The sequence below is a fragment of the Polypterus senegalus genome, chromosome 2, assembly GCF_016835505.1.
Source record: "Polypterus senegalus isolate Bchr_013 chromosome 2, ASM1683550v1, whole genome shotgun sequence".
In the NCBI taxonomy this organism is placed as follows: Eukaryota; Metazoa; Chordata; class Cladistia; order Polypteriformes; family Polypteridae; genus Polypterus; species Polypterus senegalus.
Genome location: NC_053155.1, coordinates 320,904,576 through 320,930,444, shown reverse-complemented (window position 1 = coordinate 320,930,444; position 25,869 = coordinate 320,904,576). Strand labels below are relative to the sequence as shown.

Sequence of the window (25,869 nt, the reverse complement as noted above, 5' to 3'; positions counted from 1 at the left end):
ATAACCCTACTTGTTCTTCTCTGGACCTTCTCTTGTGCTGCTGTGTCTTTATGGAGACCCAAACTGCACCCAGGACTCCAGATGAGGCCTCACCAGTGAGTTATAAAGCTTGAGTGTAACCTCCAGTGACTTGTACTCCACAGATCAAGGCGCTATATAACCTGACAGTCTGTTAGCCTCCTTAATGGCTTCTGAACATTGTCTGGAAGTTGATAGCTTAGAGTCCACTATGACCCTAAATCCTTCTCATAAGGTGGACTCTCGATTTTCCGACCGCCCATTGTGTATTCAAACCTAATATTTTTACTTCCTATGTGTAATTCTTTACATTTACTGACATTAAATTTCATCTCCACAAATCTGCCCAAGCCTGTCTGCTGTCCAAGTCCAAGTTCCACATTATCTGCTAATCCTCCTATCTTGGTATCTTCTGCAGACTTCACCAGCTTGTTCTTTATATTCCTATCTAAATCATTTACATATATTAAAAATAGCAGCGGCCCCCTGCTGGTCACCACTCTTAATGTCACCCAGTTCTGATGAGGTTCCTCACACCATCACCCTTCCTGCATTTGAGCCAAATCTACACACTTTTTTGTTTTTATAAATTACACACTGCCATGGGCCCCCCATGTGCTTTACCACCATTGCTATTTTAAGGAAAAAATAAAAACAACTAAGGATTCTTAAAATGAGGATCAGATTTTCTGAACGTGATTTCTCCTTTGCAGAGGAGCAGGAAATAGAAGCCTAATGTCGACACACTGGGTGCAAAGAGAAGGACCGACCCAAGGTTAGGTGCCATCTTTTGTAATATAATGAGAACTGCATATTGTGAATTTCCCCTTATTGGGATTAATAAAGTATCTATCTATTATATAGTGCCTTTCATATCATATCTATCAGATAGAAACACATTAAGTACACAGCGTAAGGAGTGTCCTTTAGTCTTCTAAAGCATAGCCTCACTAAGTAACACTGGACACGTGACAGATCTTACAGTAAATATCCTGCCGTGAAGGTGACGTTCCGGTGGGCTCCTTGTGACCTCCAGTCCCATTTTAAGACGTACTGAGTGTTCACAGCATGTATTCTCACATTCTGGGGCACCTCCAGTCCTCCCTTAACTAGAAGAAAGAAAAAAAAAAACAAAACACCACCATATCATAAAGGGTCTTACAGTACTGGCCATGGCGGCCACATGTTGATGTCAAAGTTCATGGGCCCATCGTGGCCTTACAGAGCATCTTCTAATCATGAACATCAGTCCAACTTTACACTACAGAAAGGCAGGCAGGCTGAAGGGGGTGATCAGTTTTGCACTTTTAATTCATTTCTCTTTTTTGTTGTCCATTCTAATCATTTTGAAACGCTGAAGGCCAATTCTGAAAGTAGAAGCTGCAGGCGTCAGGAGTAACCGACAAACCTGGCAATCGAGTTGGTGTCCCTAGCAGGAGACAAAGAGTACAGAGAAGAGCAGAGCAGAGTGGAGTGGAGTCCCCCAGGGTCTGTTCTTGGACCCTCATGACCCTTTCTGATTTATATTAATGACATTGATTCCGGTGTAGTGACCAAACTTGTGGAATTTGGCAATGATACTAAAATTGGAGGAAGAGCAGCAAAAAGAATCCAGAAAGACTTAGACAAGCTACAAACAACAGGCAAACACTTAGAAAATGGAGTTTAACATAGAAATGTCATGAATAAATACAAGAGTGGAGACACCGAGCTACAGGAAGAGACCTCGGAAAGGGATTTAGAGCTTTATGTGGACACAGCACTTTCACTTTTTCATCTAAGAGATGCGCAAATGTGATTAAAATAGCAAATACTGTAAAATGTTAGGTTATGCGGTGAAAACTGCTGAATAGAAATCAAGGGATGTTATGTTCAGATGTGTAACGCACTAGTGAGACCGCATCTGAGTGTTGAGAAACACAGAGCAGAAGACAGCAGCCAGGTGCACCCTGGGACTCGAGGACATGTCCTGCCCGCCATGGCAGACTTCAGAGAGAATGAAACCCGTTTAGTCTGAGCAGAGGAGACTGCGGGGGGATCTGATCAAAACCTGCAAAGGCAATTCTTTCACACTCGAGGACATGCGTGTAAATTGAGAGGAAGCGCTTGTCTAGTTGTAAAGTGACTTCTACGTTTAGCACACGGGCAGCTGTAAGGTTTGACAGACACACTGCACTAGTAAGAGCTGAATTGTCACACACAGGTCCCCGGTACTCCGTGCCAGCACAGCTTTACACACTCAGCGTCTGGGGGACGAAACAACATCATCTTTTACCAGTCCAACACCAACACCACTACAGAGCAACTTTAGAGTCGCCCATCAAAGAGACCCTCATGAGTTTGGGATGTGGAAGAAACACCCAACGCAGGCACGAAAACCACGAGCAGCCTCCACATGGACAAGACTGGGTGCTGGACTCAAAGCAACGATGCTGAATCTTTGAGCTGGGCACTCTCACCATTGTTCCACCTCTGCCAGTCGAAGTGAAGAAGGAACCAGATAAGCCTCCTGCTCCTCATCCTCCTCCTCCACCACAGTAGCAGCAGCGCACACGAGAGAGAAAAGACCAGTAAACAAAATGAACAAATCCATCAAATCCAAACCAAAAAGGTTCCCCAGCATTATACACACACAGGGGTCGTGTGGTCCAAAAGCATCAAGTGGAAGAGAAGAGTGACGAGAGCGCGGCTGCAAGTGGCTTTAATGTAATTCTGCGCTCCATGGCTCAAGGCATTGTGGGTTGGTTCTATTGACTAAACCTGCCTGCGGCCTGTCCACCCAAGCAAATCTGCATCACGCGTACCAACGTGACAAAATATTAAAAACAAAAATAAACAACACAAAACACTCCGACGTTCGACCCCAAATGTGCGGCTAAGCCTACAATCGCTACCTTCATAAAAGAAAGAAAGTGCTTACGATACCACAATTACAAAGATGCAGACAAACTGAAAAACACATTTTCTGTCATTTAAATGTTGTTAATGTTACTTTTTAACTCTTTTAGGGCTAATTATTTTTTCCTTCCTTTCGTCCCAAGTGTTCTGAAAAACACACAGCAATAGTTTTGCCCATAAATCAACGTTGAAGGTGAACGTCGCTCTGTTTTATGTTCTAATGGCCGTTCCCTGTGGCTCGGCCCGTGCAGCGGTGAAACAGAACAAACTTTAACAATCAATGAACAAACAGGTGAGCAGAGGCGAGTGAGTCGCGCACTCCAAAACGTGGCCAGAGGCGGAGCAATTCGAATGGAGGCTGGCACGTGAGTGACGAGGGTCCTGCCCGGCTCCCCACTCCTGACGTCACGCTGCACTGTCCCCTCGGATTAGCGCGAGAACATCGCTCCTGCAAGTGAACGCTGATACTGAGCGCGATGAGAGGAGTCGCAAAATCAACCGGAATGTTCAAACAAATTCTAGAAGAAAAAAAAAAACAACCAACAATCTAAATCCGTGAAGTAGTTCTCATGTGAGCAGCAGACGGACAGACAGACAGGATTTTATGAATGGATGGATAGAGAGATGAGCCTCTACAGTAAGTACACTCACACACGAGGTGTGATCAAAAAGTCTGGTGAATGTCGATGCAGAGCGCAATCCAAGAGCAACGGCAAACAGGTCAATGCCGGTTCTGACAGGTCCAACTTATTTCAACTCGTTTGACGCTGTCAGTCGTTTGTGAGCCGCTGTCAAGTTCAGGTGTGTCGTTAATAACGGATATTGAGCAATGCGTTCACATGAAATTTTGTTTCAAATTGCAAAATGCCGAGGACACCCATCAGATGTTAAAATGGGTTTATGGTGACACTGCACTGACAATGAAGACCGTTCACGAGTGGTTTGATCGATTTCGTAACAGAACTGACTCGGCTGAAGACGAGAAAAGATCAGGACGTCCTTCAACATCAATAACCGAGGAAAATGTTGAAATGCTTTCATTCTTCATCGTGACAACGTTCCTCATCACACATCCCTTTCTAGTACGACAATTTCTGTCGAATAAAAACTTTACGCTGTGTCCGCATGCACCTTATTCGCCAGATCTGGCGCCGTGCGAATTCTGGCTGCTCCCTAAACTGAAAAAGACCACAAAAGGCAAACGATTTCAATCCATTGAGGACATCCAGGCAGCCATGACAGCCCAACTACAGACCCTCTCAAAAGGAAACTTCCAGAACTGCGTCTCAAAGTGGCAGGAGCGTCGGGATTAAGTGCATTCCAAGTGGAAGAGGAGAGTATGTTGAGGGGGACTAGGAGTTGGAAATCTTTTACTGCAATAAACGTTTCTTTTTTTAAAACACTCACCGTATTTTTTGATCACACCTCATATTTATTACATTAATGCTTACAAGCTGAAGGGTGCTTACTGAAGTACTCGAGTGGCTGGGGATCCACAAGTACACCGTGTCACCTGAAGTCCAGTAGTCAGATCTACTGTACGTCTATGTAGGGGCAAACTGTGCCACAGACCCGTCACGTACAGGAGCATTACAATCAGCTGGGACCCCATCAGCTAATGCAGGTACCCGTCTTTCGTTTTCAATTTCCACATCTTTTGCATCAAAATCGGAGTTCAGTAAACGTATGTGTGAAGTCCCCCCAGGGAAACGTTACCGTAGGTGCGTCAGCTGCACAGTCAGTTGCTGACCGATTAGCTGACTTGGGTTTTCAATCTCCAGATAACTCGCATCAAAATCAGAGTTCAAGTCCGATTCAGCAGTAATATGCGAACAATCAATAATACGCACGGAGTATTTTGCTTTGCACATTCGCGTTACTCTCTCAACGCCATTCTAGACGTTATTTGTTCTAAGCTACTCACGGACACACAGGGGCCTAACATCACGTCAACGAGTCTAACAGACCTCCTAGCAAAGAGGGTCTAAACAGAACGGACCTGGGAGTTTTACCAAAGTCTACGACAGACAGACAGACAGACAGATAGATAGATATGAAAGGCACTATAAAATGATAGATAGATAGATAGATAGATAGATAGATAGATAGATAGATAGATAGATAGATAGATAGATAAGGCACTATATAATTAATAGATAGACAGACAGACAGATATGAAAGGCACTATAAAATGATACAGAGATAGACTAGATAGATAGATAGATAGATAGATAGATAGATAGATATGAAAGGCACTATACAATGATAGATAGATAGATATGAAAGGCACTATATAATAAATAGATAGATAGATAGATAGATAGATAGATGTGTAAGGCACTATATAATAGATAGATAGATAGATATGAAAGGCACTATATAATAAATAGATAGATAGATAGATAGATAGATGTGTAAGGCACTATATAATAGATAGATAGATAGATAAGATAGCAGTGCAAGTTAAAAAATGCAAAATGGAGAGTGCCAGGCAGGTATAACAGACAATAACTTTGTATAATGTTAACGTTTACCCCCCGAGTCACATAGTGTGGGGTCTCCTCAGTCTGTCACTGAAGCTGCTCCTCTGTCTGGAGATGATCCTGTTCAGTGGATTCTCCATGATTGACAGGAGTCTGCTCAGTGCCGTCGCTCTGCCACGGATGTCAAACTGTCCAGCTCCGTGCCTACAGTAGAGCCTGCCTTCCTCACCAGTTTGTCCTTCTTCTTCATGCTGCCTCCCCAGCACACCAACATGTAGAAGAGGGAGCTCACCACAACCTCTGGTAGAACATCTGCAGCATCTTATTACAGATGTTGAAGGACGCCAGTCTTCTAACGAAGTATAGTCGGCTCTGTCCTCTCTTGCACAGATCACCAGTATTTTATCAGCATCTGCCCCTGGATGTCGACTTTAACTGCCATCGGCCCTCAACCCCTTGTGCTGATGACTGACTTATAAGCCCATTTAGACATCCTAGGGCCGTCCTCATGGAATCAGAGCCTAAATTACAGAGACCACTATGCAGAAATCATTAAATGGCTGATCAGTTACAGCTTTAGGAAATGGATGGACGTGCCGCTAAAATGACAGTCAGTCAGGATTGGAAACATCATCTCCAGAAGCACCACACTGAGCACTGGAGCCCCTCAGTCCATTACTGTTCACACTGCTGACTCCTGACTGTGCAGCAATGCACAGCTCTAATCACATTATAAAATTCACCGATGACACGACTGTGGTGGTCTCATCAGCAACAACAATGAGTGAGCATACAGAGAGGAGGTGCAGCGGTTAACACCCTGGTGCAAAGCCAATAACCCGTCTCTGAATGCAGACAAAACAAAGGAGATGATTGTTGACTGTAGGAAGTCTAAGAGTGACCATCTGCCACTGAACACTGACGGCTCAACTGTGGAGATCATCAATAGCACCAAATTCCTGGGTGTCCACCTGGCAGAGAACCTCACCTGGTCCTGCAACACCAGCTCTTTAGCCAAGAAAGCCCAGCAGTGGCTGTAAAGCCCATCTTCTACCAGCTACTCTAACAACATTCTACAGACGAACCTTAGAGAGCATCCTGAGCAACTGCATCACCGTCTGGTTTGGAAATTACACGGTCAGGGATTGTAAAGCCCTACAACAGATACTGAAGACAGCTGAGAAGATCATCTGTGTCTCTCTTCCTTCCTTCATGGACATTTACACCAAACGCTGCACCTGCAAAGCCACCAGCATTGTGAGTGACCCAACACGCCCTGCACACTCACTGTTTACACTCCTGCCATTGAGACAAAGGTACCGAAGCAGTCGGGCCCTCACCACCTGGATGTGCCACAGTTTCTTCCCCCAAGCAGTCAGACTCCTGAGCACTCGTGGACCAGCCTGACATCTGACATTATGTGTGTTCTGCTCTGCAGTGTTGGTTGCACATTTGTCTCACATTCACCTTGGTGTCGTGGATTCTTCGTTGTCCTGTGTTCTATGTAGCACCACGATCCTGGAGGAACGTTGTTTCGTTTCACTGTCTTCTGTACTACTGGATATGGATGAAATGACAATAAATACTCTTGGACTTGAACTTCACCATCCTGCTGCCAGGACTAACTAAAATGGCCACAACATAAAAGTCTGCATAGGACTAACAGATGGTTGAAATGTTCCATATCTTTAAGTCAACTTCCACAGCAAATTTGGGTTTTATACATCTTGATTTTTACAGAAATGGCTTTCCAAGTGAAGGCCCCAGATGGCCAGAACACAATGTGGCCGCTCCATTGCTCAAGATTTGAAAATGTGAACTTGGATCTTTGATTTTCTCACAGACTGCTTTGTTAACAATAACGTCAAGTCTACAGTATGCTTGAAGGCGCGACAGTCTTTTCAGAGTTTTGGAGCTCACGGTACCCAAAGCCAGTATGAGATACGTCAACCCAGCAGCTTTACTGGAGGAGACACCATGATAGTCAGATAGCAATCGTGGATCATCCATCAAGCAGGCAGGCGTGGGAGGCAGAACTTCAATCACAAGCAATAAAGAAAACCTCAAACTGGAACGCAGCAGAGACACCTCGGCTCACCATCGAGGCGGACCGATCCGAGTGAACGACTTTACTGGAATGTTCTCCCCCTGTCCTGCTATTCTGTTTCAAGCAGTTCTGAGAAGCCCACCATCCCAAACGTAACAAAACTCGACAGGATAAATGGTGTCAGGCCAAGAAGCCTCCCAAATCATACAAAGCATCTCTTTGGCCACAGTACTTAAACATTTCACAGACAGTTTACGACAAATTCTAATGCCAAAAACAAACTGAATCAATCGAGCGGCTGGACTGTTAAAACGTAGGCTTCTGGTCAACGTGCAGGGCGGCCCCCCTCCATCGTGTCGCCTGCTGTCCGACCACTTTTGTGGTGGTAGCCATTTAAAGGGCTGCGGACTGTAAATGAACACTGAAGATGCAGCACAGAGAGTCGACTCCATGACGTTGCCAGGAGCGCACATGAAACGGGAGGCGTACCGACGTCCAGCATCTTCTGTAGAGGCGAGTACCAAATCTGATCGCTTCTCTCTTCACCACGTCATGCGGTCGTCTCGCTGGCCACCCTCTATTTGACAGACGCCTGCTTCTCGACTCATTTGGATCTCATTTTTGTTCTTAAAAGTGACCCGTTACTTTTGTCATTGAACGACTGTGGCTTGCTGCATCTTATAAACCGTGAGAAGCAACTCGTTGTCCCGATCACAGCCGACATCAATAAAAGCTTCAGCAGACTTGTCCGTTTCACACAGAGCGCCACTTCTCGCGCTTCTAGGAGTCACTGGAGGCCCACGGCAAAGTCACGTCAGCTCTGGGTCGACGTTGGCACGAGACGGGCCGGCCAGCGCGCCGCTGAACAAACACACAGCGACTTTAGGGCTTTTCTACTCGCTGCTGTCATGTCAAAAAGTACAGTTTTTTTTTAACATATGTGTCATTTTTAAGAATCAGATGGACGTGAAATAATAAGGCCTTTGTATAAATGAAATAAAATGAAAGGCAGATCGTGCAACTTGAAAAATCAAAGGGCAGCCCTCCGCTTATCGCTACGTCAAACCAGCGAGGCCAACCTCATTAAAGAGGATCTCGTCTGACCCCGGCCGCCGTGTCGGTGTTATCGCCACGCTGGCATCAAAAGAGCCCTCGGGGGCCTTCAGGAGTAAGGGTGTCATCCAGAGGGCACGGCTCAGAGAATTCCATCCAAAGGGGCGGGAAAAACGTTATCAGGTGGTGTGAGAGACAATCAGAGGAAATGCCAACACCAGGGAGCAAGTGCAGCAAGTGGAGCCAAGGGTGGACCTGCTTTTTCCACAGATTTCTGTTCATTTTGTGTTGAAAGTCACATTTTTATGGTGTCCACCCCAATCACATCAGCATCCTCTACAGATACTGCTGAAATGAAGATCAGACCTCGACGGGCCCACCTATGGTAAAGAAGACAAACCAGTTGATGGGCTGTACTGGCTGCTCACATGACTGTAGAATATGCTGTGGACTGAAAGACATTTTAGGGTTAAAACAGCTGCTTAAAATGTTTAACTAGGAAAAGAAAATCTGAGCACATCTGTCCAGTTTGAATGTCACTACACTGGTGACCTGTGCCATTTAGAATGGACTTTAAAATGGTTTATAAAGCCTTTAATAATCTGCTCCATCTTATATCTCATAATGTCTGACACCCTACACTCCAAATCGTAACCTTAGATCTTCAAATGAGGGTCTGCTTAGAATTCCAAGAGTGAAACTTAAAAGAAGTGGTGAGGCGGCGGGCGGGCAGGCGGCCTTCTGCTGTTATGAGCCTCAAATCTGAAATGGCCGGTCAATAGGAATTCACCAGGCTGATACGGTGGAGGACTTTAAGAAACTGCTGAGAACTCATTACTGTAACATGGCCTTCTCATAACTTCACCTTAGTGTAATCCTGATGCTCTGCATATTCAAATAATTACAGTGCATCCGGAAAGTATTCCCAGCGCTTCATCACTTTTTCTACATTTTGTTATGTTACAGCCTTATTCCAAAATGGATTCAATTCATTTTTTTCCTCAGAATTCTACACACAACACCCCATAATGACAACGTGAAAAAGTTTACTTGAGGTTTTGCAAATTTATTAAAAATAAAAACTGAGAAATCCATGTCCATAAGTATTCACAGCCTTTGCTCAATACTTTGTCGATGCCCCTTTGGCAGCAATTCCAGCCTCAAGTCTTTTGAAGATGATGCCACAAGCTTGGCACACCTATCCTTGGCCAGTTTCGCCCATTCCTCTTTGCAGCACCTCTCAAGTTCCATCAGGTTGGATGGGAAGCGTCGGTGCACAGCCATTTTAAGATCTCTCCAGAGATGTTCAATCGGATTCAAGTCTGGGCCACTCAAGGACATTCACAGAGTTGTCCTGAAGCCACTCCTTTGATATCTTGGCTGTGTGCTTAGGGTCGTTGTCCTGCTGAAAGATGAACCGTGCCCCAGTCTGAGGTCAAGAGCGCTCTGGAGCAGGTTTTCATCCAGGATGTCTCTGTACATTGCTGCAGTCATCTTTCCCTTTATCCTGACTAGTCTCCCAGTTCCTGCTGTTGCCACCACCATGCTTCACTGTAGGGATGGTATTGGCCTGGTGATGAGCGGTGCCTGGTTTCCTCCAAACGTGACGCCTGGCATTCACACCAAAGAGTTCAATCTTTGTCTCATCAGACCAGAGAATTTTGTTTCTCATGGTCTGAGAGTCCTTCAGGTGCCTTTTGGCAAACTCCAGGTGGGCTGCCATGTGCCTTTTACTAAGGAGTGGCTTCCGTCTGGCCACTCTACCATACAGGCCTGATTGGTGGATTGCTGCAGAGATGGTTGTCCTTCTGGAAGGTTCTCCTCTCTCCACAGAGGACCTCTGACAGAGTGACCATCGGGTTCTTGGTCACCTCCCTGACCAAGGCCCTTCTCCCCCGATTGCTCAGTTTAGATGGCCGACCAGCTCTAGGAAGAGTCCTGGTGGGTTCGAACTTCTTCCACTTATGGATGACGGAGGCCACTGTGCTCATTGGGACCTTCAAAGCAGCAGAATTTTCTGTAACCTTCCCCAGATTTGTGCCTTGAGACAATCCTGTCTCGGAGGTCTACAGACAATTTCTTTGACTTCATGCTTGGTTTGTGCTCTGACATGAACTGTCAACTGTGGGACCTTCTATAGACAGGTGTGTGCCTTTCCAAATCATGTCCAGTCAACTGAATTGACCACAGGTGGACTCCAATTAAACATCTCAAGGATGATCAGGAAACAGGATGCACCTGAGCTCAATTTGAGCTTCATGGCAAAGGCTGTGAATACTTATGTACATGTGCTTTCTCAGTTTTTTATTTTTAATAAATTTGCAAAACCTCAAGTAAACTTTTTCACGTTGTCATTATGGGGTGTTGTGTGTAGAATTCTGAGGAAAAAAATGAATTGAATCCATTTTGGAATAAGGCTGTAACATAACAAAATGTGGAACAAGTGATGAAGCGCTGGGAATACTTTCCGGATGCACTGTATCTTTACTATTCCTGGTGGTTCCATAATCCATACTAACCCCTACTCTCTCTCTCTCTCTCTGCCGCTCTTTTTCCGGTTCTCTGTGGTGTTGACCTGCACCATCACCACCTGATCAAAGCACCGTGATGTCCCTTCAGTGATGGATTAAAGGCCAGAAGTCCACGTGACCGTCATCATGGGGACCCTGAATACCATGAGGACTGACGGAGGTCATTTATGTGAGGTAGAAATGCCTAGAGGGGGCTGGTCAGGTGGTCTCGTGGCCTCAGACCCCCTGCAGATTTTATTTTTTCTCTCCAGCCATCTGGAGTTTTTGTTTTTTTCCGTCTTCACTTACTTTTATTCTTTGTTAATCAGTGTTGTCTTATTTTAATTCTTACTTTGTCCCTTTTTCTCTTTCTTCATCATGTAAAGCTCAATTATTTGTATGAAAATGTGCTATAGAAATAAATGTTGTTAAAATGCACAACTAATAAACATGCTTGTGCCGCTGCTGGGGTCTAGAAGAGTCTAGAATGAAATATCAAAAGACCTGCAAATGGAGATGTTAAGTGTAGTGATGGAAATCATGTCCTGTATGAATGAACCAACACGACACTGGAATGTGTAAGACCCCAGTTCACTAACATGAATGCTCATCTGTGTCCAGATTTACTAACCCAGTTCAGCCACAGCCCGGACTGGCACCATGCCTTGTGCCCTCCAGCTGCCCTGCCACCCGGCTCTGTATAAGTAGGTTAGGGAGATGGATGGGAGCCACAGCCTCACCAGCAGCACCAGTACAGTACAGTACGAGGCACACACACTGTATACTGGGCATGAGGACAGGCCATTGGGCCCAACAAGCTCACCAATCCTGCCCACCCTGATTTCTCCACAATAACATCAAGTTGAGCTCAGACGGCCCCCCAAGTCCCCCCCCCGACATGTATATGACATCACGCCTGCACCAGCCCCCCCCCATGGAGATAAGAACCGTACAGTGCATCCAGAAAGTATTCCCAGCGCTTCATCACTTGTTCCACATTTTGTTACGTTACAGCCTCATTCCAAAGTGGATTCCATTCATTTTTTTTCTCAGAATTCTACATGTGATTTATTAGTTTTTTTATTTTTAATAAATTTGCAAAAACCTGAAGTAAACTTTTTTCACGTTGTCATTATGGGGTGTTGTGTGTAGAATTCTGAGGAAAAAAATGAATTGAATCCATTTTAAAATAAGGCTGTAACATAAGAAAATGTGGAACAAGCGATGAAGCGCTGGGAATACTTTCCGGATGCACCGTAGATATAACTGAACTGTGAGCTTCTCCTCATTGGAGGTCACAGCTAGCGAGTTCTTCTGCACATGTCGGTGCGTCCACAGCAGTGAAAGGAGAGGCTGCCCTTTTATGAGCTTTGCCACCACCATCAGGAATGGCGCCCATGGCCCAGTGCCTACTCTGCCTTTGCCTAGAGCCAACTCTGTGCCCACCTCACGACTTCATCACTTACTCCATGTGTCTGCGGTTCTCTGTGTGAAGAAAAACCTCCTAACTTTTGTATACAATTTACCTTTAACAAACTTCCAGAACCACATTATTGCTAACATGGGAAACATGCAACACCAGAACTGACTTGGAACACATGACATTCCCAACGCAATTTCAACCTGACATTAAACAAAGACATTTACAAACTTCTTAGTGTCCCCGTGTTCTCAATTTCAAGTCACAGAGCTGGGGTCCACTTCAGTCATGTCCCCTCTTAATTTCTATCTGCTTAGACTGTAAAGGTTCACCTTCAGTGTCACCCACTGTATCCTAACCCAATGGTTTCCACTCCCAGTGCCAGTTTCCCAACCCATCATTCATTCACTCCCATTTGATTGCTCTAATAATGTGCCCATCTTCTTTTGCTTTTAAAAAGGTGCAGTACTGTAGAGAGAGGTTAACATCTGTAAGACATCTCGAGTTATTCCTGAAGCCACGTGACACACTGACAGAGACATATCGTGCGGCTGTCAGGCCGGAAGTCCACTGTGGTGACAGACGTGACGGAAATCACCTCATCCGCCTATTGCTGAACTTGTCAAATTTCAAGTATTTCTAAGCTCCAAAACGTAAACTAGCGATCTGTCTAGTCTGTCATATTAGAAATATAAAAGCTTTTTGAGTCAAACATTTAATACAAACAAGGCGTCCGAAACTGGGGCTCGTTGATTTCGTCAAGCCTTTTTTTTTTTATAGTTCGGAGTTTTCGTATAAACGAAGATGTTTTTAAATCACACTACACGGAGGGAGGTCTCTCCTCTGCATTAAAAACGGCCTTTTCGCGCTCGCCTTTCTTTCTTTCTTTCATAATCCCAGTCCAGAATCGGCTCCTGCAGTGTCCTCCGACGCTGCCAATCCCAGACTGGACCACCCTGAGCAGGGGCACTCAATCTCGGTGAAGTGTCCGGGATGAGACCCTCACACAGACCCACTTTTCTTGTCTTCGGGGGATTACGTAAAACCTGAGAGCAGGTGGTCAAACGACAGCAGCTGATTCGCGTTCAATGTCAGACCGGGCGGGCGGGCGTGCGTGCGGACAGCAGCCTGAAAAGCCTCCCCGCGGGTTACTCGTCTATTTCGGAGCGCGAAGTCTAAAATGGGTTCAAAGAGACAGCCGGTTTGGCGGTCAATTCAGAGTTTCGCATAATCGCAACATGTCATCCCAATTTCAGCTCGCGAGGCCCGTAATTGTACTTTCGCTTTCAGCTTTTCTTTCGCTCGCTCGTTCACACGGTTTGTACTTACCGGCCTCGATGAACCACAACACGAGCGGCATCCAGAGAAGAAGGCGCCTCATGTTGTGCTTGTGCAGCAGGACTCATCTCTGCGGGCGTCCGCCCGGTTCTCCGTCGCACTAAAGTAATCTGTCTTACTCCGAGAAGAGTCTCGATGGCTCTCACAGTTGGGGTCTTTCGCAAGGCGACGGGTCTGCGTTTCACACTTCCGGATGTCTCCAAGCGGCACGAACGAAGCCCCGCCCACTGTGCGCAGACGCCAAGACTAGGCGCGTGTCACGTGACTCGCTGATCGCCGCCTACCGCCGTCTGTCTGACTGTTGGCCGGGCACTGAGTGGTCATTCATTGAGCGGACACCGACCACTGAGAGGTCTCATCGCCTCCATTCGGGTAATAAAAGGCAAAGTCTACGTCCTTCAGCTCCCCATCAAACCAAAAGACGAGGCTCCGGCAACTCAAACTCGTTTTTGGGGTTGTGCCAAAAACGCACCTAACGGCACCGAGCATTAAGGTGCCAGAAATGCAGTGCCAGCAGTATGGGGCACAGATGACACTCAGCTGTGCGTGTCGTTCCCTCCAGAGGACCACACTGCCTCAACTACAATCTCGGCATGTCTCGCTGGCGCCATCTTCAGCCAAACCGGGCAAAGATGGACCTTCTCAATCTTCCAGCTAGTCCATCCATTTAGAACGCCAGCTCTGTTCAGCTTGAGTCACTGTCACTAAGTCACCCTGGGAGGTGTGATCGGTGAGCTGCTGTCTCTATACGCCTTACAACGTCCACAAGATCAAGGCTTATCTGACAGAGCAGGCGACGCCACTCCCGGCCAAGGCTTCGGTTTGGGGATATGTGGACTACTGCATCTCTCTGCTAGCAGGGGGGTGACTGGCAGATAATTCAGCTGTTCCAGTATCCAAGGCTGGCACATGCCACTCCTCTTTTCAGATGTAGCGTTAAGAGTTCAGTTCAAATCCTTTAATGTTCAGCTCCAGAGTAGTCAATGGGTCAGCAGCACCGCCAAACATGGAGGCCATTTAGGTCTGCTGATGAGTGTCGTCCGGTGATGCCACCACTGCCTGGTATCACATCTCGGTCCAGACCCTTTTCTTGTGTGGCTCCTGGCTGGTGGAACAAGCTGCCCACCTCCAGTCAAACGTCTGACTCCCTCAAAGTGTTTAAGAAGCGTCTGAAGACTCTCCGGTTCACTTAGTTTCTGTCTATCTGATGATTGTAGTTGCTATCATCTAGGAAGTGTAACTCAAAGTGTGTTCTTCATTTGTCACGGTCAATTTTGCCACCTTCTCCTGTCACAGTTGTACCCAAAAGTCCCCACTGACTGAAATTAACCCAATTTGTACGTTGTTTTGAATAAAAAGTGTCTGCTAAATGAATAAATGGAAATGTAATGCAAATGGATGTCAGGAACCAGCCTGGGCACCCATAATCACCGGGGCAAATCAAATTAATGGGTACTGCCCACTGTGCCACCATTAATTCAAACTGATTCTAAATTCAAAATAATGAAGATAATTTGTGTGTATACTTGTGGAAATGGAATCTAAGGGCTGCTCTTTTAGTTTCAGGTTGGCACAGATTTTCCAGATCTGTGGCACTAGAGCTACCCAAGGGTACCTGAACCTCTCATTCACAAAAGCCTTCATTCATTCAGTACTTTGTAGAAGCCCCTTTGGTAGTTCTTCTTAGGTACTTCTCGACAAGCTTGGCACACCCACTTTTGGGCAGTTGATGCCATTCTTCCTGGCAGCTCCTCTCAAGTTCCGTTAGAGTGGATGGAAAGTGTCTGTGAGCTGCCATCTTCAGGTCTCCCTATACAATTGTGAGCTTTGGCTGGGCCGCTAAACGACAGTCTGTGACATTGTCTGGGTAAACGCTTCAGGTCATTGAACTGTCACCACAGTCTGAGGTGGCACACACTCTGCTGCAGGTTTCTTCCAGGTCCTCTCTGTGCTTGGTCGCATTCATCCTACCCTCCATTCTGACCAGTCTCCCTGTCCCTGCACCCCTAGAACATGATGCTGCCACCACCCTGTAGGGTTGGCATTAGGCAGGTGCTGAGCAGATCCTGGGCTTTGTCAAACGTGGTGCTTGGAGTTCTGCCCAAAGTTTTGTCTCATCAGTGCAGGGCATCTTCTTCCTCGGCTCTTTAAACTCCACACTGACATTACTTTGGCCACCATAAACACCTGATTGATGGAGTGCTGGTTGTCCTTCTGACGAGTTCTCCCATCTCAGCAGAGGACATCTGAAGCACATTTCAAAATACAGTATATTCTTTCATTCGCGTATTTGTTTCATTTTTATATACTTAAATATTTCATTCTATATTTACATACATGTCAAGAAAAGGATAAGCGTCTGTGTGTCTGTCCAGTTTCTGTGTCTATCGTTCTAACAGATGGCGCATCACACACATTAACTAGCACTGCTTCCGTTACTCCCGTCCCAAATGGCGTACAGCAGAGACAAGTTCACTGCAAACGTTACCACTGAGGTAATCAAGATAATGAAATGAAAAAAAGTAAATGTCAAAAAATTCAAGAACGCCTCTCCTATAAATTCTGTACCACTCACTGCATGCAGGTAACCTGATGAAACGGCGCCCATGGCTGTGCCATCTGTCACCATGATATGTCACCGTTTAGACTGCGTGGCACTGAACTTGACATATGTGCAGCAGCCTCGGTCAGATGCTATGCTTTAGAAGTACAGATTGTCACACACGTGCTTTGGGAGACAGCGGACAGGACCACATAAAGGGAATTCCACGCCAGGCCAGGGGGTGGCAGTGTGCACTGATCCGGAATCGGTTATCTCTGCAGGTCAAATACGAGAAATCCTGCCGGAGTCCGATGACGTCACTTCCCATGCTGGCCATGACGACGTCACTTCTGGATCCGGGCACAAAGACGTCACTTCCGCCGGCCTGCCTTAAAACCCCCGACAACTGCATTGTGTAGTCCGTTCTGTTTTGGACTCAAACCCGTTGACAGCTCTGAATTTATTTGCCCTTTACAGCCTGGGCTCAAGTACACGGGTGGCTGCCCCAAACCTTTCTGTGCGTGTCAAGGCGGTTCGCTTTCACAATTATAAACGTTTTTAGGAAATTGTGTTGGGGGACACACAAGTGTCAGGACAGGACGCCGTGCTCTGTGCCCGAGGAGCAGAATCTCATAGAGTAATAAAATAATAAACCCCATGGATACTCGGAGCAATCTCGAGATGGGCATCAATACTCGGCTGGGTTTTCAGGCTTTTCTTGTCATTGGCACCAATGACCCATAGGCACGAGATCTTCGTTTAAATTTGTAAAAAGGTTTCACTTATGGGCACAAATTCCTGTAGCACATCAATGCATACCATGCTGTGAAAAAGAATAATTAGACCTTGAAAAAGACCAAACGTTAAGAGACTGGCACAGGGCACGAGGAGACCAAGGTCCCCTGGTCCAAGAACACACTTCTACCCAGAATCTTTTTTTTTTTTTTTTTTTTAAATAATACGCTGGTCCAGCACAAAGCCACGGGCATCACAGTGGATGCCAGACCTGGAATCTGCTAGCCGTGGCACAGACCGTTATATTTAAGGTGAGCTGCGTTGATGTCATGTGGGGCTGCACTCCACCTCCTTCCAGGCCTGTTTTAAGCCAAAGCCCAGAATGGTTGGCAGTCAAGACCCAGGCAGTTCAAAAGCCCAAACCCGTACCAGTGTGCACTGGGTATGCTGGCACATCTGAATGTTAACCTACAACTCAAAGTGGTCTCTTTATATGAGTGGCTCAGCACAAAGCCTCACGCTGCAATCATCCAACCAGGAAACTGCAGATCTGTCCTTTACTCCTAAGGCGACGATGCCACCAAGTGAATGGTATAAATACACGTTTGTTTGTTTGTTTGTTTATTTACACAGCTGTCTGTTAAAAAAAATAGAAAATTGCATTGCAAACTTGTCAGTTCATTCTGTATAAATAAGACAAGAACTCCAGGAAGGAAGGCCACATTTGGTGTTGGGACAACACAGAATGGGCATCTTCTGCCAGGGTCTCCCAATGCCCTCTCCGATCAGACATTTGAATGATCTTTATAAGTAACGGTACAGAATACGTTGTAGAAATCCATCACGGCTTTTCAGAAACTCGTTAAGACATAAAAGTGGGCTGCAAAGCTTAGGCACAGGAAATGAAGTCAAGCGTTCAGAATTTGATTTCAAGTGCAAAATGCGTTTCACGTTTCGAGCTGCTGCAGCCTGCCCACTTTAGTGGGGGAGAACTGTGGCCATTTTCTTTTTGCTTGTCTTCACATTGTCCACCCCTACCGTCCCCCCGGGGGGCTGTCACGCTGCCTCCTTTGGTTTACTTGCACCTCCGTCAATCCCAGAGCCCTCCTCACCCGAGTAGACTCCCGAGTCATCGCTCCCCTGGCGCAAGTGCGAGATGGCAGTCGTCTCCAGAGTTGTGGCGGCGAAGCACAAAATGTCGGGGACGCCTTCGGGCAGGACGGCCACCTTATCGCAGCAGAGCTCGGCTTCATCGCCGGCGGACAGCAGCACTGAGGCGAGAGGCGGCGAGTTGTCAAACAAGCACTAGTGGAGAAAGAAAGAAAAGAAATCCGGTGAGGACAAAGTGCATCAGAGGCACCGACTCAAATATCTGCACTCGCTGGACACAACTGACCATTGGGCACAAAAAGAAAAATCGGGAGAACCTCAAAGAGACGAACAACAAATTCACAAGGATCACGTCTGGGTCACGTTACACGACAGCCGTTGCCGTCACCGACGTAATCTCAGCCAGTCGACGTCACACTCCTGTGGAGTCGACCATCTAATGGGACACACCCAACGACTGAGATCAGCCGGTCTGTGATTGGCTAAGATAAACTCAGACAGCGCTGAGGGCGGGCTCTGTGTGCGAGAGTTCAGAACCAATGAGGGGCCTGCTGGAAGTTCAATGCGCAGAATGTCGTGGCGAGGAATGAAAACGCGGCTGTTGTGAACCTCGCAAACGGGAGAGAAGCCCGTCTGTCTGATGTCTCATCATATAGAAAATAAAGGGCAGCGAGCGCTGCTCAACTCGCGCCAGCTGTTGATCCTCGGCTGATCTGCGCCCCCACCACCTGATGTCCCTACGCACATGGACTGAAGGCTGGAGGTCCACATGACCAGCATCATCATCATCATCATCATCATGTGAAGCCTGAAAACCCTGAGGACTGATTGAGATCATTGATGCGAGGTGGAATTCCTAGAGGGGGCTGGCTGGGTGGTCTCGTGGCCTCGGACCCCCTGCAAATTTTATTTTTTCTTTCTCTTCTGCCCTCTGGAGTTTTTTTTTCTGTCCTTATTCTTATTCTTTGTTAGTTTTGCTTACTCTTATTTTTATAATCTTCTTCATCTTGTAAAGCAATTTGAGCTCCAGCATTTGTACGGAATCATGCACTAGAAGTAAATGTTGGTGTTGGCACGGCGGTGACTCCATGAGGCAGCACGCTATTGGTTATCAGAAAAAGAGGACAGTGTGACGGCGCCACATGGTAAACGGGACACGAGTGTGTAATCTGACAGGGCGCAGCGGCGAGCTCGGCGACCGCAGTCACTAAATCTGACATACGCCACGATAAAAAGTGACCCACTTTGACGAATGTGAACTGTGAGCGGCCAGGCCAAATCCCTCCGCGCACCAGCAGCACAGGTCTGAGGAGCGTCTTTAATGATAACGGCGATAACGGAAGAGTTCAGATTTAATTATCGTCTCACAAATTAAAATAAAACGAGCCTAACCCTAACATTCAAGGAGCAGGACTGCGCAGACCCAGGAAGTGACTCCTCGTCAATATGCCGTTTGAACGTTCTGAGCCTTTGGCTGGAAAGCGGACGCGTGGATCATGTGATGTGATTAACGCAAGACTTTCCATGGACGTCGGCTGTTATCCAGTGGTGGTCACTATTGGGCCCCATTGTCTCAGAAATGTTGTTCTGTCCTTTCTCCATGCAAACCTGGAGGGGCTCATTTAAATGCATACCCCCAGGCAGTAATGTTACATTTAGTGCAGCGGCTGCTCACTTTGTGTCGCTGTGTGTATCGTAGTCTGGTGTGCGCAAGAACGCATAAAGCATGAAGTATCTTCAATTGCCCTTGGGATCAATAAAGTATCTATCTATTATATAGTGCCTTTCACATCTATCTATCAACAACAACAACATTGATTTCTGTCACACATTTTCATACAAATAATGGAGCTCAAAGTGCTTTACATGATGAAGAAAGAGAAAAAAATACAAAGTAAGAATTAAAATAAGAGAAAACTGATTAACATAGAATAAGAGTAAGGTGGTCTGATGGCCAGGGAGGAGAGAAAAACCAAAAAAAAAAACTCCAGATGGCTGGAGAGAAAAAATAAAATCTGCAGGGGTACTAAGGCCACGAGACCACCCAGCCCAGTCCCCTCTGGGCATTCTACCTAACATAAATGAAACAGTCCTCTTAATATTTAGGGTTCTCTTGGAAGGACTTGATGATGATGGTCATGTAGACTTCTGGCTTTTAATCCATCAATGTAGGGTCATCACGGTGCGATCTATCTATTATATAGTGCCTTTCATATCTATCTATTATATAGTGCCTTTCATATCTATCTATTATATAGTGCCTTTTATATTTATCTATTATATAGTGCCTTTCACATCTATCTGTCTACCTATTATATAGTGCCTTTCATATCTATATCTATCTATTAGTTATATCATATGGTGCCGTTCACATCTATCTATCTATCTGTCACACCGTCATGTGCTGATCAGCACGCCACACATCGCCAGTCTCCTGCGCCATCCTTAACCAGTGAGTGTCACTTGTGCTTGCCTGTTAAAGTCGAAGTGTAAAACAAAGGGGGGCTCCATTGTGAAGGTTTCCTTGGCCACAGACCTCGGGTTTCTCTTCTCCCACAGGCCTTGGGCTGCACTCGGCTAGAATGACCCGGCACACTGCATGGCCACCCCAGCTGTAGCAGCAGCGTTCGGACTTTTTCATTACAAGCCAATTGTTCAGCTTGGTGGGCTTCATGATGTGGGGAAGCGAACATTACAAGGAAAAGCAGGTGAGCAAATGAGGACGCTTACCTCTTGCATGTTGGCGGGAAGCTCATAATTTGGAAAGAAGGTGTATCGCACAACTCTGTAGGATTTGTGCACCAAAAAGTAACAAAGCAGAACAACAGCAAAAGTCAAAATCAGAGTCGTAAGGAACAGCAGCATGGAAAACCACCATAAATTGGAACCTGCAAAGGGGAAAAAAATACAACTCTATTGTAAATCCATTTTACAAAGAAAACATTAAAGCTGTGATAACAAATGCATATGAATTACAGTATCAATTATGACCTAAAGAGATTTCAAATCATTTTTGAATTTAATTTTTTTAAAAGGGGCACAGGGAGGTCCCAATAGTCCTAGAGATGCCAGTGAGGAGTGGCAGCCTTGTGGTTGAAAACTCTTAGCACCTCAACCCCCAGGCCATGACGTCAGTCTGATAAAATGTTGTGTTTGGGGTCAGGCTGCCCGGGGTTGGCCTACACCCTCTTTACTATAGGAGTGAACTCAACTCAGGACAGGATTATTTGATATCCTGAGTATGAACCTTGTCAGTTGTGGTGTACCCACTCATCTTCTGGTTGGCACACATGACCCTGTGGTTTGCCATTGAGTTTTTATAAGGACACACTACAAGTAAAACACATAGCACAGGCTTCTCCCAACACTGACATGCAGCGCATTCAATACGTTTTCAGACCCCTTCACTTCCTGCATACTTTATTGTATTGCAGATTTCATTTTAAATGAATAAGTTTGCCATTTGTGCCCATCTTCTTAGGTACGTCTCTACAAGCTTCACACACCCTGATTTGGTCAATTCCTGGCAGATCCTTTTATGCTCCACGAGACTGGATAGGAAGTGTCTGTCAACTGCCATCCCCTTCTCTGAGGTTTAAGTCGGGGTCACATTCACAGATTTGTCCCCAGAGCCACTCCAGTGTTATCCTGGCTGTATACTTCATGTCATTAAACTGTCACTATACTCAGAGGATCTCTCTGTATTTGGCTGCATTCATCTGGCCCTGACCAGTCCCCCTGTCCCTCATATCACGATGCTGCCACTGCCATGCTTCACCGTGGGGTTGCTATTACACAGATGAAGAGCAGTGCCTGGTCTTCATCATTAACAGTGATGCCCAAAGACGAGAGACAGAGAGATTGGGGACTTGCGCTAATAGCATCACGTTACGGCACCCATCACATGACAAACCACCTGGATTGGGACCCGAGTGCAGCGGGTGACACCTCAGCACCATACTGGAACAGCGAGAGGTTTTTTTTACGGTTGCCGAAGTAGCAATTGTGCCACCAACACCCAAGTTTCCCCTCTAAGTTGGGGGACCTGCCTGCTTGCAGAGTGGAATCACTTCTGGCATTTACGGGAAGTCAAAAGGGCAACGTTCCAATTTGCCAGTGCAGATCCCTGGCCTCAGAGCCATCACTCCACCCAAACTGTCCCATTTTTGTCTCATCAGACCAGAGACTTTTTTTCATCATGCTGCCAAAGTCCTTTGAACTGTCAACTTGACTTTCAGACAAGAGTGGCTACCATAAACACCTGAGTGCTGTTGAGATGTTCCCTCTCTGTTAGAGTGGCCACTGGCTTCTCCAGCACCTTGAAGAGTCCTGGTGGTTCCAAACTCCTTGCACTTCACAATTCATGAGGCTGCTGTGCCCCTGGGAACACTCAAACCTTTAGAGTTGGTTTGATCCCCTCCACCTAATCTCTACCTCACCACAATTTGGTCACAGAGGCCTACAAGGAGTTCCTTGGTCATCTTGGCTTAAGTGTTTGTCCTGACAAGAAGTGTGAATTGTAGGGCCTTCTACACACTGGTCCACATGTGCCTTTCCAGGTGATGTCCAGCCAATTCAGCTGGCCACAGGTGGACTCCAGTCAAGTTCTGGACACAGAGGATTAAAGCACACAGCAAAGGCTCAGATACTTCTGGGATTTTGAATGAACGTGCAAACCTTTGTGACGACATCTTCTCACACTCACGGTCACTGTGGGTTATCGAGTGTGGACTGTCCGATGTATCAGTTTTAAATGAAGTCTACTACACAATAAAGTGTGCAGAAAGCGAAGGGGTCTCACAGCTTTCTCAGCCCACTGACATGAACTCTTAAACTATTAACATGGACTCTGATGAGCCGTAGGCCGGCACCAGCTTACCACAGAGGAGGCGAACCTGAATAAAGAGCGAGAGGGGGGCCCCCTTAAGACATCAAACACGTCAAACCCGTACCTCCAAGTGTTGTTTTAGCACAAACGTCTTTGCTGAACTGACTTTCCTTCTTGTAGAATTCCTCAAAGACTTTGGCCTTCACGCAATATTCTGTCCAAGGTGTAAGATCTTTAAGTGTCACCATTGAGATTCTGTCATCTGTGATGTTGAGCTAACAACAGAGAGAGAGAGAGAAACACATTCAGTCAGCGGCGACTTTCATAAAACATTATTAACACAAGAAAATAAGATCACGTCGCTTGTCGAGGATCAGCAGACTTCATCACGCACACACACACCCCTAAAGAACGTGTACAGAGATTAGGAGGTGACAGGATGGGCCATCAGTGGGTCAATCACTGCTGCTGCTGCTGTTCCTTTAAAATGCGCTCTTCAGAAAGAACCCGAGGACACGGAGCGAAACTCGTCACACACCGAGCACCACAGACACGTGGGATCAGCAGGCTGGTGGGCAGTAAGACTTGGTGTCGATTTGGAGAAGTGAGAGGTACAGGATGGGCGAGTTTGTTCTGGTCCCGTAAAACCGTCCTGAAAGTTCCAATATGATTAGTTGTATTTGGCACAATGCATTTACCCACATACATAGGTATAGACTTATGAAGACATGCTTTCTGATTTATCCCAAAGTGAAATATGAACACATGAATATCATCATCATCATCAACGCTGCAGTTGATTAAAATCCTTGGCAAATTGTGAAAGGTCACGTCAGGTCGGGGAGCATGCACTGGCATACGGCGTGTTGTGAAACCCACCACATGACGAAACAGCTTGGGATCCTGGTTGGCAACCCCCCAGGGCCAACACCTGGTCCAGTCCTACCCTCTATTTGCCGCAGCCAGGTGTTACGGTGGCCCCGTCCAGCCACTGGGGTCCTCAACAATGAGCCAGGTCACCCCCAGGTAATCGCGCCACATGGCTGTAGTGCTGTAACTCCCTCACAGTGCAGGTCATGTGCCTCATTTGGGACTCCATGAGCAAGACAGTCAAACCAGAAGAGACACACAGGAGGAGTCGAGTCCTCGTCTCAGGTCACTGGATAGCGTCCATGTCTCGCAAACAGGAAGCACCAGGACTCTGAAGACTTGGACCTCAGATATCAAGAGCGCCACACACCCCTTTAAAGTGACCTCATGACCCCCATGGTCTCCCAATCCTTCTATTGACTTCATATGAAGAGTCACCAGAGTCACATGAATGTCACTGCAGAGGTCAGTAAACCTCTCGATGACGAGGTCGACACTCTCTCCACAGGAAGACACACATTCTCCTCGAGGCGACTCTTTATAAATGCAGTGCCTTCACAGGTGACATCAGCATATGTACAGTCACACGTCGACTAACGGCTCCATTTTAGCATAAGTCAGTCAACAAGTCACTGCAGCAGATGCTCTGTGGGTCTGGTGTGGACCACCGGTGGTACTGATCGTCGAGTCTCGGGTGTCTGTTTCAACACCGTTGGGTCTTGGGTTGCCATCATTGGTGAGTGGGTTGCAGTGGGTCGCCTAAGCAATTGGCAGCACTACATGATGTGTTTCCCCATTTCTAAGTGAGTTTGTTTCACCGAGGGGGCAGTTGGGAATTGCTGCAAGAGGGGGGATCAATGAATTTAAAGCAAGGCAAACCTTTTGTGGTTATGGTGCAGGACCATAACGACTGAGAAGCACTGGTGTCTGTGGGCCAAATGCAGAAGAATTAGCCACGTGGAGCAGCGCTGATCAAAACAAACCATAAGGGGCCTTCCAAGAGTCTGAAAATATACGCACGAGACCCTGTGAAAATAATTAGGTTTATCACTGTGGCTGGGCTGGCAATTCCTACAACACTGTTACCCAACTGTTTTCTCAACGGCCCTCAGCTCTAAGAACGAATCGCCTCAAGTCACTCTGCTGTAAACTGGCGCAACGACTGTGACAGCAGCTCACTATGCCAGGCGGATTTATTAATGACAGGCTTCCTCCTCTTCACTAGCATAACCCTCTCAGGACATGACCTCTCGTAACACACAAAGAACACTTTGACTCCGTCTTTCCTAAAATAACAGCAAACACCATTAAAATGAACAAATTCACCTCCATAGTCAGAGGCAGTTCACAAAGACCAGACACTCTGAAGTGGCCTTTCAGCTCCACGATACGCCGTTGATCGGCACCCATCAAGTGGCAATGGCGGCTCTCAACTTTATGGCGATTCCGCTGCTACAAACAATAATAATAATAATAATAGTAATTCTTTACATTTGCATAGCACTTGTCTTACTACTCAAAGCACTCCAGTGAGTGGGGAGTCACTTCAAACACCACTTAAGGTTGTAGCGCCCACCTGGATGAGACAATGACAGCCAGTTTTGCACCAGTGCACCAAACACACATCAACTGGTGAAGAGGTAATTAGCCAATCAGAGACAAGGGATGATTAGGGGGCCAGAATGACCAGGATACGGAAGGTAATTTAGTTTGGACATTGGACTCCACCCTGCTCTTCACAAGGGATGCCCAGGGATCTTTTCATGTTTATGGCTCAGTGTCCCCCCATCGCTGCTCTGGGGTCCACACTCAGATCACAGGGTAATGTGCCCTCACCAGCACCTCATCCAGTAGCAACCCAAGTCTTTCCTTGATGGTCTCCCATCCAAGTAGTGGCCGGGCCTGAACAGACTGAGCTTCAGGTGGATGACACGTGTTGTGGCCGAGCACATAAAGACCCATAACATGTTCTTTTGAACTGAAATTCAATTCAATTTTTCATTGGCAACGTCTGGTT

The 25,869-nt window shown here is 46.5% G+C and overlaps 2 protein-coding genes across 3 annotated transcripts in view; both read right to left on the bottom strand.

The window, feature by feature from the left end:
- The window catches only part of LOC120524101 (interferon alpha/beta receptor 1a-like), a 33,601-nt gene extending 19,576 nt beyond the window's left edge, over positions 1-14,025 (bottom strand). The window contains exons 1-2 of one of the 2 annotated variants that reach the window (XM_039745968.1): positions 13,759-14,025; positions 1,001-1,127 (exon numbers count right to left, since the gene is read on the bottom strand). In XM_039745968.1, coding sequence (XP_039601902.1) covers positions 1,001-1,127; positions 13,759-13,810 — 179 coding nt within the window. In that variant the 5' untranslated portion in view covers positions 13,811-14,025. The remainder of the gene's footprint in view (positions 1-1,000; positions 1,128-13,758) is intronic. The other variant, XM_039745969.1, reaches the window with a different exon arrangement.
- Positions 14,026-17,648: 3,623 nt separating this feature from the next.
- Positions 17,649-25,869, bottom strand: part of LOC120524100 (interferon alpha/beta receptor 1a-like) — a 68,348-nt gene continuing 60,127 nt past the window's right edge. The window contains exons 5-7 of the mRNA XM_039745967.1: positions 23,107-23,257; positions 20,885-21,042; positions 17,649-18,349 (exon numbers count right to left, since the gene is read on the bottom strand). Coding sequence (XP_039601901.1) covers positions 18,101-18,349; positions 20,885-21,042; positions 23,107-23,257 — 558 coding nt within the window. The 3' untranslated portion in view covers positions 17,649-18,100. The remainder of the gene's footprint in view (positions 18,350-20,884; positions 21,043-23,106; positions 23,258-25,869) is intronic.